The sequence below is a fragment of the Gorilla gorilla genome, chromosome 11 (genome assembly GCF_029281585.2).
Source record: "Gorilla gorilla gorilla isolate KB3781 chromosome 11, NHGRI_mGorGor1-v2.1_pri, whole genome shotgun sequence".
NCBI lineage: Eukaryota > Metazoa > Chordata > Mammalia > Primates > Hominidae > Gorilla > Gorilla gorilla.
In genome coordinates this window covers 85,184,927-85,199,740 of record NC_073235.2, presented here as the reverse complement: position 1 = coordinate 85,199,740, position 14,814 = coordinate 85,184,927, and the positions used below count along the sequence as shown (strand labels likewise).

General features: G+C 36.1%; 1 protein-coding gene across 1 annotated transcript in view; it reads right to left on the bottom strand.

The window, feature by feature from the left end:
- DNAJC10 (DnaJ heat shock protein family (Hsp40) member C10) overlaps positions 1 to 13,598 on the bottom strand; it is a 62,192-nt gene extending 48,594 nt beyond the window's left edge. The window contains exons 1-7 of the mRNA XM_004032915.5: positions 13,539 to 13,598; positions 12,325 to 12,674; positions 10,460 to 10,622; positions 8,553 to 8,603; positions 1,954 to 2,036; positions 1,619 to 1,750; positions 673 to 766 (exon numbers count right to left, since the gene is read on the bottom strand). Coding sequence (XP_004032963.1) covers positions 673 to 766; positions 1,619 to 1,750; positions 1,954 to 2,036; positions 8,553 to 8,603; positions 10,460 to 10,622; positions 12,325 to 12,528 — 727 coding nt within the window. The 5' untranslated portion in view covers positions 12,529 to 12,674; positions 13,539 to 13,598. The remainder of the gene's footprint in view (positions 1 to 672; positions 767 to 1,618; positions 1,751 to 1,953; positions 2,037 to 8,552; positions 8,604 to 10,459; positions 10,623 to 12,324; positions 12,675 to 13,538) is intronic.
- Positions 13,599 to 14,814: the final 1,216 nt, after the last annotated feature.

The following is a 14,814-nucleotide window of genomic DNA, read 5'->3' as shown; positions in this document are numbered from 1 at the left end:
ACTTCTTTCAAAAAGTATTTTCTAACTCTTTCTCTTTTCCCCAACTGGGTTGTTTTACATATCTTATGCTTCCTTAAGCTCTATAATAATAGTACCTATATTGCATTTTAATTGCTTACTAATGTTTTCCTCACTAATGAAGTCACTGATGGCAGGGATTATATATTTTATTACTGCAGCCCCACTATTTAATAGTTTCTGACACGTAACTTTACTCAATGAATAAAATGAACATCTTGAGCCACAAATACTATTATTAGCTTAATCTGCCTAAAGGCAGTTAATGAGTTAAAAGCCTAAGATTAGAAGCATTTTTAAACTTTAAAATTAAACAGAATAGGTTTGAATTTACTGATTGATAAGCATATTGAAAAAAGCAATAAAACACTTGTATTACAAAACATTTTTTGCACTTTGAGAGATGCCTTTTTTACCCTAGCCCTATCTCATATACATTTCCCATATCTCGATAGTTCAAGTTTCTGTAAAAATTTAACTAGTTTGTTAAATTCAGCAGAGTTCAGAATAAATGACACAATTCCCTTCTAAGAAACATGGAAAAGACACTTTAAAATTTCAATACCATGACCAAAATGTTAATATTGCCATTAAAAACAAAATACTGATTTCAAAATACCCTGAAAATCAAGCAAATTAAGAAAATAAAATTACCTGTCCAAAGTTCTGTCACTGTACTTCTAACATGCTGCATTGCAAAACTCACTAAACTCTCCTTTGATCTGTCTCCATGATATTTCACTGGGGCCTATTGGTTTTTGTAAGAAGAGAAACATCTTTTACTTTTTCTTTTTAAAACTCAATAAAAATAATACCAAAGAGTTTGATTTTTACATTATCTTGAATAATGCAGCAAAGCTCTATTTCTCAATAGCAGAATGTATTTCCAAATGATATCCTGATAATCTTGACAGTACAGATTCTATGGAACACATTTTAATAATACCATTTATAATCGTTTCAGGTTCATCACTGGAAACTAGAAAAAAGATATCAGAGCTTTACATTCAATGAGACAACACTTGTAAAATACTTTGTAAACTACCAAATACAATATACATATTGCATAAATTCTGTTCCTTAAGACAGAAACTGAAATTGGCAAACATTTAATTTTAAAATATAGCAAAGTCAATGGTGTTTTGCCAGGCACCATGGCTCACACCTGTAATCCCAGCACTGTGGGAGGCTGAGGTGGGCAGATCACCTGAGGTCAGGAGTTCAAGACCAGCCTGGCCAACATAGCGAAACCCCGTCTCTACTAAAAATACAAAAATTAGCCAGGCATGGGAGCGGGTGCCTGTAGTCCCAGCTACTCGGGAGGCTGAGGCAGGAGAACTGCTTGAACCCAGGAGGCAGAGGTTGCAGTGAGCCGAGACCGCGCCCTTGCACTCCAGCCTGGGCAACAGAGTGAGACTCCGTCTCAAAAAAAAAAAAAATTCATAATCCAAAATGTTTATTATTACAGAAGACTAGTGAGATGGCATCTTGTAAAACAAGACTTAAAATGTTCTGCAAATTCCACATACTGTTATTTTCTCTACTATCTAACTTGTCATAATGTTTCACAAATTTAAAAAATGCTAACTTTATCCCTTACCATTCCAGACCGAAAAATGAAGAGACTGGGATAGCTGTTGACTCCTTTCATTCGGCAAAGCATTCTATCATCACCACAGTTAACAGCTCCAATTCGAAGTAACCCATCTACTTCTTTAGCAAAGTCTCTCCACTATGACAGAAAAAGAAAACATATTTCTCTGATAAGACCACTTTTCTTCCCTTGAACACACTCCAAGCTATACATTTTTAAACCAGACATTTAAAGTATTTGATAATTATTTTTGATTACTATTCATAGAAAAAAAATTCTAACATATAAATTGCAGATCAATTAGAAATAAAACTAGTAATGAGGATGTGAAAAATACATACTGTGGGAGCTAAATCATGGCAGTGTGAACAGCCTGGGGAGTAAAAATTTACAAACCACAGTTCTCCAGAATTAACAGCAGCATCTAAAAATACATAAAATGCAAACAACTTAGAATTATTTACTAAAGGTTCATGCATATTTTAGTTAAAAACTTTTTGTGGAGATCAGAATTTTAAAGTCATGCAATTTTCATATTGTCTTTCTCATTTTCTGTGCGATTTTTTTCTATATCTTCTACATAAACGACATTCTTAAAAAATTAAAAATTTTTTTCCACAAGAAACATTTCAAATGTCAAACCAACAATAGCTTTTTAAAAAAACTCTCCTACGCCCATACTTGAAAAAGCAGCAGCCTCAAACTGCAAGATAAATATGGCCATAAAGTTGTAAAAAGTGACGGCACAAGAAATAGCAGCCAAACCTCACGTAAGAGTTTGTGTGCATGAGAGAAATAAAGAAGACAAATAGTAAGAGTGACTGAGATTTAAGCTCTTCTATTATATGCAGCATAGATTAAGTAGGTTTAGTCAATTCTGACAGCTACTTTAAACTCTGAAAGAATAAAATAAGAGACCTACATAATACAGTAAGGATTGTGGGGATTAAATTTAATCTAAGCCCTAAATAAGACATTACCTTGGAAAATCATTTTGTTTGAAAAGGTTGAGGTTTTTAACAATTCAAAACATTAATACATATTTGCTAAAATTACAGATTTGAACAACATATAATAATATCTAGCCAATAGTACATTTTATATTTTATCTGTAAAATGACCTGATGCAAATTACAAATTTTACTCACTTAAAAAATTTAACATTGTAAAAATGTGCTTTCACATTCAAGACAAAAAGGCGAGGGTAATCTGCTTTTGGTTAAAGGATTTCCATATAATTCCATGTTAAAATTTGTTATTTTAAAATAAAAATTTCAGAAATTACAGTAAGACATTAAACCACACATGGTATTCTAAATACGTGCAACTAATTCAGGCTAATTAGAAACAGGTGCAGGACTCAGTGTTCACCTACATTTCAAGTATAAGACAGACCTGTGGGAAAACAGTTAATCTATACATTACAGGCAAAGTGTGTAATTCAGGACTATGGGCTGTTCTTTGGCAATGTTTTCAAAGTCTGGCAAATGACCATTCTATACAGGTGGTCGAAAAAATTGCCATATTGGTTTAGACCACAAACTAGTACAAATTTAGGTAAAAATATTAACAGAATTAATGCAAACTTTAATGAAAGAAGGGATTATCTTATCAGCTATAAACAAGTAATGAGGTAGTTATTTTTATATAAAAATAGAAAGCAATAATTACACAAGGTATTACTGTTCATAAGTCTTAAATAAAAATATGCTGTAAAACAAATTTGAATGGTATTTGACACAAAACCTTTCTTGTAGTAAAAATGTCTCCTATCCTGGTAACAGGCATACCTCAGATATTGCGGGTTTGTTTCCAAATCACAACATAGCAAGTATCACTATAAAGGAGTCACACAAATTTTCTGGTTTTCCAGTGCATATAAAAGTTATATTTACACTATACTATAGTGTATTATGTAATAGCATCATGTCTAAAAAAAAACCAAACAAAACAATGTACATACCTTAATTAGAAAACAGGCTGGGCACAGTGGCTCATGCTTGTCATCTAGCCTTTTGGAAGGCTGAGGCAGGAGGATCACTTGAGCCCAGGAGTTTGAGACCAGCCTGGGCAACACAGCAAGACCCTGTCTCTATAAAAATAGCTGGACATGGTGGCACACGCCCGCAGTCTCAGCTAGTCGGGAGACTGAGGTAGCAGGATCGCTTGAGCACAGGAGTTCAAGGCTGTGATGAGCTATGATCCTGCTGCTGCACTCTCCAGCTGGGGTGACAAACCAACCAAGGAACAAAAAATAACTTTATTGGTAAAAAATGCTAACACTAACAGTCATTTCAGCCTTTCAGCAAGTCATGCATGTCGTGATGTTGATGGGTGCTGACTGATCACGGTGGTGGTTGTGTAAGGTTGGGGTGGCTGTGGCAATTTCTTAAAATGAGATGACAATGAAGTTTGCCACACTGATTGATGTCTCCTTTCCTGAAGGATTTTCTCTGAAGCATGAAATGCTGTTTGATGGCATCTGACCCACAGTAGAACTTCTTTCAAAATTGGAGTCAAAACTGGCCTCAAACCCTGCTGCTGTTTTATCAACCAAGTTTATGTAATATTCTAAATCCTTTGTTGTCATATCAACATTGTTTACAGGATCTTCACCAGGAGTAGGTTCCATCTCAGGAAATCACTTTCTCTGCTCATCCATAAGGAACAACTCCTCACCGCCCCATGGTGAGATTATTATAATGAGATAATTATATTATAATGAGATCATTATAATGAGATTGCAGCAATTCAGTCACATAATCAGGCTCCACTTCTAATTCCAGTTCTCTTGCTATTTCTATCACATCTACAGTTACATCCTCCACTGAAGCCTTGAACACCTCAAAGTCATCCATGAAGGTTGGAATGAACTTCTTCCCAACTCCTGTTAACACTGATATTTTGACCTCCTTCCATGAATCACAGATGTTCTTAATGACACTAGAATGGTGACTCCTTTCCAGAAGGTTTCCAATTTACTTTGCCTGGATCCATCAGAGGAATCACTACCTATGACAGGTAGAGCCTTATGAAATGTATTTCTTAGATAATATGACTTGAAGTTGAAATTACTCCTTGATTTATGGGCTGCAGAATGGATATGGTGTTAGCAGGCATGAAAAAAGAGTCCCAGATAGCATCTTCTTCCAATGGAAGGCTGTCTCATTAACATTGAGAATTTGTTGTTTAGTATAGCCACCTTCATCAATGATCTTAGCCAGATCTTCTGGAAAACTTGCTGCAGCTTCTATGTCGGGACTTGCTGCTTCATCTTGTATTTTGATGTTATGGAGATGGTTGTTTTCTTTAAACCTCATGAACCAACCTTTTCTAGCTTCAAACTTTTTTCTGCAGCTTCTTCATCTCTCTAAGCCTCCATAAAATTGAAAAGAATTAGGGTCTTTCTCTGGTTAGGCTTTCGCTAAGGGGATGTTGTGGATAATTTGATCTACCCAGACCACTAAGACATTCTCTATGTTAGCAGTATGGCTGTTTTGTGTTATCATTAGTGTGTTCACTGGAGTAGCACGTTTACTTTCCATGAAGAACTTTTCCTTTGCATTTATAATTTAACTAGCAAAAGAGGCCTACCTTTTAGCCTGTCTTGGGTTTTGATATGCCTCCCTCACTAAGCTTAATCATTTCTAGCTTCTGATTTAAAATGAGAGATGTGCATCTCTTCCACTTCAACATTTAGAGGTCACTGTAGTTATTAATTGGCTTAATTTCAGTAATGTTGTATCTCAGAGAGTAGGGAGGCCCAAGAAGTGGGAGAGAAAAGGGAGAAGGAAGAGAGAGCAGTCAGAATAGACACAAAAATTAAGTATGCCATCCTATGGGCACACTCCAAAACGATTACAATAGTAACATCAAAGATCACTGACTGTAGATCACCGTAACAGACAGAATAATAATGAAAAAGTTTGGATACCAAAATGTGACAAAGAGACATGAAATGAGCACATGCTATTGGAAACACGTTCAGCTGATAGACTCGCTTGATGTAGGGTTGCTAAAAACCTTCAATTTGTTAAGGAAAAAAAGTGCATTATCTATGAAGTGCAATAAAGCAAAGTGTAATAAAATGAGGTACACCTGTACTTTATCTTCATAGAGCACTTCTCATATTTGCCAAGTTCCGACTGATTGCTGAGTAATAAGAATAAAGTTAAAATATTTTTAATACTGTATCATCACAGCCCAATGGGATGTTGTGCCTAACAGTGACCCAGAATAGAATTATTACATTTCAAAATGCAACTTTCCACTTCTAAACTATATAACTACAGCTACTGTCTGTTAATATACATACAACTCCAGTTAACAGCTTCTGTTAGCAAAGTAAAATGTAATTACTTTGCCTGTAATGTACAGATTAACTTTTTTCCCACAGGTCTATCTTATACTTGAAATGTAGGTGAACAGAGTCCTGTACCTGTTTCTAATTAGCCTGAATTAGTTGCACGTATTTAGAATACCATGTATGTTTTAATGTCTTACTGTAATTTCTGAAATTTTTATTTTAAAATATTAACTAATTTTAACATGGAATCATATGGAAATCCTTTAACCAAAAGCAGATTACCCTCCCCTTTTTATCTTGAATGTGAAAGCACATTTTTACAATGTTAAATTTTTTAAGTGAGTAAAATTTGTAATTTGCATCAGGTCATTTTACAGATAAAATATAAAATGTACTATTGGCTAGATATCACATGTTGTTCAAATCTATAATTTTAACAAGTATGTATTAATATTTTGAATTGTTAAAAAAAACTCAATCTTTTCAAATAAAGTGATTTTCCAAGGTAATGTCTTATTTAGGGCTTATATTAAATTTAATTCCCACAATCCTTACTATATTATGTAGGTCTCTTATTTTATTCTTTCAGAGTTTACAGTAGCTGTCAGAATTGACTAAACCTACTTAACCTATGCTGCACATAATAGAAGAGCTTAGAAGGCATTTGCTTGTTGACTTTCTAGAGAGCCAGAAATGATAACATCTGCTTAGCAGAAAAATGCCTGGGAAAGCTTCACTAGAGGGTCCTTCTCTATCACAACAATGCTCCTGCTCATTCCTCTCATCAAGCAAGGTTAATTATTTATGAATTACCTCTGAAGTTTTGTGGCTGCAATTTATCTTGAACTACCATTTGGGGTTCTATATGAACTATTAACAGTTCTTAAGCTTTTCTGCATAGTGACACATCTGAAAAAGTGTGAACCCATATACAATATAACTATCAGTGAAGTCTCATTCTAGGTAGACTCATGGATTAGTAAGCTTGCAAGTTTTGTTCAGTTCCTCTATCTGTAATTCCTATGTTTTCTGAACCATTGGTACACGAAACACTTACTGATATATTAGGAGATGAGAGACAATAAAAACCACACAGGAACAGCTATAAGTTTATATAACTCACACAAGAGAGTTATGATTCTACCAGCTTGTGACATGAGCATTAATTCTATTAACAATCCAAATGAATCAAATTGTCTTATTTTATTTGCAGAATATAGGGAAGATATATTTTCTATTCACTTAGAACATGTTCAAGTGTTCACCTAGAAGGCTTTTAACAAAGTAACACATTGAACAGCTATTTTGTATGTGAAGCTCACCAGCATGATGTAGAAAATAAGATTAAAATGCCACCCTTGGCCAGATGTGGTGGCTCATGCCTATAATCCTGGCACTTTGGGAGGCCAACGTGGGTGGATCGCCTGAGGTCAGGAGTTCGAGATCAGCCTGGCCAACATGGTGAAATCCTGTCTCTACTAAAAATACAAATACAAAAATTAACTGGGTGTGGTAGCGGGCACCTGTAATCCCAGCTATTCAGAAGGCTGAGGCAGGAGAATCGCTTGAACCCAGGGGGCAGAGGTTGCAGTGAGCCAAGATCGTGCCACTGCACGCTGGTCTGGGTGACAAAGCAAGACTCTGTCTCAAAAAAAAAAAAAAAAAAAAAAAGCCACCCTTGCTTAGAAGGAACAAACTGTATAAAATCAAGTAGCTGTAATAAATTTTTAACGATAATATATGAAAAACATATAGATTTATATGTATTTTTTGCGACTGATACGCTATTTTAGTTTTCTTTGTTTTTGTGGTGCCATCATGGCTCACTGCAATATCAGCCTCCTAGATTCATGCGATTCTTGTGCGTCAGCCTCCCAAGTAGCTGGGATTACAGGTGCGTGCCACCAGGCCCAGCTAATTTTTGTATTTTTAGTAGAGACGGGTTTTCCCCATGTTGGCCAGGCTGGTTTCTAACTCCTGATCTCAAGCGATCTGCCTGCCTTGGCCTCCCAAAGTGCTGGGATTATACAGGTGTGAGCCACCGCACCTGGCTGTATTTTAGTTTTCTAAATTAAATACAATTGTGATAGAGCAATATAAAATTGAAATTTGATTTGAAGTTTAATTTATTGCTCTGAAATAGAAAAAATAAACCTATTATTACTGTACAAAGGATGAAAGTATAAGAATCTATTCTGGTATACAATTTTCTAAAATGCAATGGAAAATGCAGAACTGTATTTTTATGGCCATTTTCACACAAAGTTGCCAATCAAATTAAATCTACTTCCAAAATAACTATATCTTTATCCAAAACTCTAAAATCAAAAAGCTCTGAGAAGTTTTGCTGTAAGTTTGCAGCAAGCTCACTTGGCATCCAAACCTGATCTGAACTGATTTTTAAATTTCTTTTATTTAGTATATATACTCACACATTTTGCTACAGAAATATTAATGTTTTTATTATGGTACACTTCCCCACATTCTGCTAGAAATATTTAAGATACAGTATATTACATTATTACTGTTCGAAACTCCAAAAGATTTCTAAATTTCAAACATATATATCCCCAAGAGTTTTAGATGAGATCGAACTTGTATTAGTTTTATAAAACCTTAAGCCCACAAACTTACCAAATTCTCTTCTTTCCAATGTTATGATTTCAGGATCATCATCATAAATACCTAATTTTAAAAGTATATAAAAATTATAAAATCAAAACTTCACCATATAAATTGCCACATAAAAATAGATTACTCGTTTTAATCATCAAAAAAATCAAACTACTATATTAAATCTCAAACTTAAGAGAATATGCAACAACCTAAGTGAAAAAAAAGTAAATAATACTATCAGTACATTTAGGGTGATCTAAAGATACCAGAATTCTGATAAGGACTCTCATAGATGTGTATGTGGTAGTTCCTAATATTCACATAATTTTACCTCCATATAAAATTTATATTATGGTTTTAAAAATAATTACAGATTCAGGAAGGTGCAAAAATATAGACTCCTGTATACTTTTTACTCACCTTCCTCTAATGGTGACATGTTATGTAGCTATATAGCACAATATCGAAAACCAGGAAATTGAGAGTGGTACACTGTTAACTAGACTACAGACCTCATTCGATTTTCAGATTATATGGTTTTTAACACATGGTATCATGTTAGAATATCTTCTGCTAAAAAGCTTAGAGTATTTACAGAGGCAGACACAAATATTTAGTAAATATAAATTTTTTAGGCTTTGTGGGATGTATGGCTTCTATCACAACTTCTCAACTCTGCTCTTGAAGTGTGAAAGAAGTCACATATATTATGTAAACAAATTAAAGTAATTCCATTCCAATAAAACTTATTTATAAAAGCAAACGGCAAGCCAGATTTGGCCTATGAAATGCAGTCTGCTAACTCTTGATATAGACTATCAAGGTGTAGAGAATATACTTGAAAATACTATTTTGAAAAAAAAAATATTTACTAAAAGCAAATCCTCCAGATATAAATTTAAAATACTTTATTTAGTCTAATACAGAAGCATATTCAGTTCTTAGCCTGCACTTGAGGTTAATTAATGACTAGGAGAAACACTGGGTCTCTGAACACACCTTCCTGCCCTGATACCTGTGTGTTTACAATCTCTCTTCCTTGGTTCCTTTACTTTGTTTCCTCCTTCCACCTTATTTTTTCCTTCATGTTTAAGAAAAAAAACACCTTTCGTCCTTCTCATATGGAACCTTTATTGATAATGTTTCAAGGCATTAACCTTAATGTCAACCGAAGGCCAAAACACCTTAAAACATCAATAAGGGTTCCATATGAGAAGGATGGCATTTCTACTGAAGAGATCATTACTAAACTTGAAATTTAGCCTTTCTTGGACAATATGATGCTCTAAAATATATTGAAAGAAATTAATATTATTCAACACTAAAAAATACTGAAAGAAATATTTAGCTACCGCTAATGCAAACATATAGTCATACATCACTTACTAATGGGACACATTCTGAGAAATGTGTTGTTAGGGAATTTTGTTGTTGCAAAAACATCACAGAGTGTACTTACACAAACCTAGATAGTATAGCTTACTACACACCTAGTCTACAAATCTGTACAGCATGTTACTGCTGAATACCATAGGCAACTGTAACACAATGCTAAGTATCTTTGTATTTAAACATAGAAAAGGTACAGTAAAAATATGGTATTATAATTTCATGGGACCAATGTCCTACATACAATCCATTGTTAAGTGAAATGTCATTATGCAGTCCATGAATGCATATTTTTTATTAAATAGCAATCCTTATTTTAAAAGTATTTAACAAGATTTAACCAATACAACTTCATATCTGTACAGATCATCTCTGTATACCAACTGACATTCCTTTTAAATTTCACTCACACAGCAAATTAAAAGGAGCTAATCAAAGTGACGCATCTTAAATATATAAGCTAAGTGGTGAAACAGAATTCACATTTCTTTTAGTCAGATAAAACACATTTCATAAGTAATATCGTATCACCTTACCAAAATCATAACGATAATAGTTCCAGCTTTCATACTGGCCACCTTGATTATCCTCAAGTCCCTTTTCTCCATATTTGTCATACTTTTTCCGTAGATCTTCATCTTTGAGTACTTCATATGCTCTATTTATTTTTAAAAAATCGCCATGTGCATTTGGGTTATTCTGTTAAAAAAGATTAGATATAATACAATTATTTCAGATATACAATCCAAGTTTCTTCAAAACATATATGTAGGTTTAATTAATCTAGTAACTTCTGGGAGACCACATACCAACATAAGGAGGGGTAATACAACATGACATGAGTTACCATGGGTTGAAATGAAGTATTTTTTAAGAAACTATAACCTTCAAAAAAAAAAAAAAGAGTAAGAAAAGTAATGAAATAATTGACTCTTCAAAAGGTTGACAGACGTTATCAGACCATGAGTTATTCTTCCTAAAAAATGCAGCTGAAAATAATAAGCCTGTTGAAACTCTTAATTTCATAAATATTTTTTACTCCTATAACAATTATAAATCAATACATTTTTAGGTTATTTTTCTATTTGAGGTAAAATCAACTTAATTAAAAAAGGATGTGCCCCAATCTATCAGATAATTACATAAAAGCCAGTATCAGAAAACACCCCAAAATCGATCCCAGTACTTTGGGAGACTGAGGAGGGTGGATCATTTGAGGTCAGGAGATCGAGACCAGCCTGGCCAACATGGGGAAGCCCCGTTTCTACTAAAAACACAAAAACTAGCTGGGCAGTAGTGACGCACGCCTGTAATCCCAGCTACTCAGGAGGGTGAGGCAGGGGAATTGCTTAAGCCTGTGATGCAGAAGTTGCAGGAAGCCGAGATGGTGTCACTGCACTCCAGTCTGGGCAAGAGAGTGAGACCCTATCTCAAAAAAAAAAAAAAAAGAAAACAATCCAAAATTGGATCAGAAATGTTTCTTCCTTGTTACTGTGCTTCATAAAATTTGTTTCTGAAGGATGCTTTCATTTAAATAATACTTGGATGGTAGAAGGTCTACTGTCTTTTATATGGAAACTTAAAAATCATTATTTGAAATTTTAAAGAAAAATTTAAAAAAATAAAAACCTTAAATAGAATGTGGATCTTAGGAAAAGATAATCAACTAAACAATATTTAAAGAAATATTGTTTCTCTTGCTCAGCTTTATGCAATGAAAATAATCCTATTTTAAAACTTCTACCTAGAAAAGAGAAAATTATGTCTTCTTGTTAATGATGAACGCTAAATCTCACTAAGAAATAATCAAATAAATTACAAAAACACCATAAAAATTAAAATGAGTTTAGTTTTGAAAGATTTACGTTAATGGGTACATAAATATTTATGACTGGCATTATATTCAGCTGCTGTCAAGTATTAATTTATAAAACTTTCTAACTCTGGTTTGTGGACTTGTGCACACACAGAAGAAAATAGTCAAAGTTAAAACATGCTATTATTAGCTATTACTTCTATTTTTAGCAAGTCATACCCTCTGAGTTTTAAAAAAATATTTTTGTTCCTGTTCTAAAACACTTGATCTTAACCTACTTTAATAAGAAAACTACTTCAACTACTTCATGGATATTATCGTTTGTTTTGGGGTTAATGTCTTTAATAGAATTGTTGGAAAATCGTCTACAAATTAAGAGGGAACTGAATTTTTGGTACTGACATTCCTTCACGGGATCCTAAATAATCCAGAACATTTTGGTGCTTTTGTTTCTAGCATACAAGTTGAATTATAATTTTGACATATGATTATTCTTAAGCATTTGATCATTTAAAGCAATTTAAATAAATATCAAAATGTACCAAAAATATAATCAAACATTTTTAAAAACAAACGTTTACCTACCGGGTTTTTATCAGGATGTAACTTCAATGCCAATTTCTTGAAAGCTTGTCTTATTTCTCTACTGCTTGCAGTTTTGGATACTCCAAGTAAACTGTAAAAATCCTGATCTGTGCCCACTAAAATGGCCATATACACTATCAGAAAACAGAGAATGATCCTTTTCAAGTCTCTGATATAGTCATCTTTATTTAACCAGACTCCCATTCTCTTTCTTACGCAAGTTCTGATTTAAGTGAACATTAAGATTCACTGCTGGTTCCAGTTGATGTAATATGCAAATTTGAGAACTTCTGTCTACATTACTTCAAGGGTGAATCAAGCATCACAAATCTGTCCCCAAAAATATTAATCTAAGAAAGAAAAGCAGGCAGTTAAAATACATTTTGAACTAAACAATAATAGCACAATTTATTTATCACAGAACATGGTCAGCAATACAATCTCCATTAAATGGCAAATCAGTGTGAATGCCCCAGGTTCTATTTTTCACTCTTTCTACATCCATGTAGCTAGATTTGTGAAATCACTGAAGATAGCAGAAAAAAGGTCATGAGTGGTAGTAAGTAGCTCGCACACACACCCTCAGCAATTTATACAGAGAAAAGACCTCTGACGAGCATCAGAACACAAAGGTGGCAATGAGCTACAGGTGCTTCCTCTTTCTACCCAGTTATAGCGTTGCCTGTAATACCTCTTCCTTTTAGCTACTTCTTTACCTCCTAAAGCTGTCTAATTTTCATTTTCAGCAGAATTCACTTGTAGGAAATGTCCTTGGGAGGGACTAGAAGGAAACATAGGGTTTTTTACTTCTCATATAACCCTACCAGAAATGACAGTGAAATATACTGTTATAATAGACAATCTACACAGCAGTCGATCTTCTTCCCGGAGTTTTCTCAGAAGATGCTTATACTGAATTTAAGTAGAGGCCATTTTTTAAAAATAGTAGAAAAATAATTGTAAGTTACCAGTGTAATTTTATTGCAAAGTTCATGTTTGGTGTAAGTAGAAACAAAACACAAAAAGAGAAGGGAATCGGTTATTTAGACATACTCTCTGCAGGGCAAAAACAATCATTACTTCATCATATCACATTTCAACCACTATATTTTAGTTCCAAAGATATCGTAATGCTTTGAAAAATCTAACGCTCCTCGCACCTCATTTGTTTTTCATTTAATCCTAAATGTATATTCAAAAATTTTTCTCTTTACCTGTGAATGGTCTTCAGCTCATTTCTAATACTTCCTTTTCATTCCACAAAAATATACCTTTGAAAAATATAATGATGTAGAGATTAACAAGTATCCAAACAAGAAAACAACCATCAGAAAAAGAGACGGCATAGTCTCAATCAACACTTTGGGATAAGATGTTTCTCGCCCAGGGGTTGTTCTCAGCGTGGGTGTGGCCGAACTGCCCGTGGCCCGAGCTACCGGGCAGGTGGAAGCGCCAGGGAAATGCAAGGCGCAAGCTTTCGCGTTGCCATCACTGCAGAGTGGGACAGGGGAGAGGGGTAAAGATGAAGACACGGGGGAACAGGGCTGTCAAGTGTTGCTGGTGTCTGAAGTCTCAGGTCGGACTTAGGGAGAAAGTGTAAGTAACTGAGAGGGAATCGCTGGGCAGAGGAAGGGTGGTGTGGATAACAGGGAGGAGGAAGGTGGGGAGCGAGAACACAATATCCAGGTCTTAAGAGCGCACAGGAAGGGAGGCTCAGGCGCTCAGCCATTCCGTCCCTCCCTGACCGGAGGGCCCAGGCCACCACCGGCTCCAGCAAAGCCCTAGCCCCGGGCCCATGCCCACCTTGCCATCGCGGGGTCGCTTCCTGTAGCTACTCCCCCATCCTTAAACCCTGGCGGCGGACCCCGCCTGGCCGAGCCCAAGCACCGCGTGCAGGAGAGAAGCACACGCACTCTCCGACGGCCCAGCCGCGGCGCACGGGATTGGTGAGGTCCAGCCACACCGGCGACTACCAGCGCGCGGCCGGCACCGGCAGGCTCCTCACGCGCCGGTCTCCACGGCGAGCCGGGGCGGGGCCTGGCGCGGAGCATTGTGGGAAAGGCGTGGAGGACGCTGCTTGGGAGACCCGCTGCGGGCCCAGCGGGCGCCGCGGCGGTGGGGTGGAGAGGGCGGTGTAGGTTTAGGTTGACGTGGCGGTGTGCGCGGGATCCGGCTCCGGCTCCAACCCGGAGCTGAGGGAACTGCCCTGGCCAAGCAGCCCGCGCCCCCTCACCAATGCGGCCGGCGCCTGCCGCGGGCGGGGAGGGTGGATGGTGAAGCCCGCCTCTTCCTGCTTCCGTTGCCAGGGTGACGGGGAAACCCAGAGGGTGGGTTTTGGGGTTGAGTTCCCTGAGAGTCTTTTAAAGGGAAGACGGAGCTTTGGAGGATTTGTCTGGGTGATGGGTGGGTGAGACCGAAAGGCGAAATTTGGCGGAGAAAGGAGAACTTGCCTGAAGCGACACTGATTGCAGTATCAGGCTAGCGGACTGA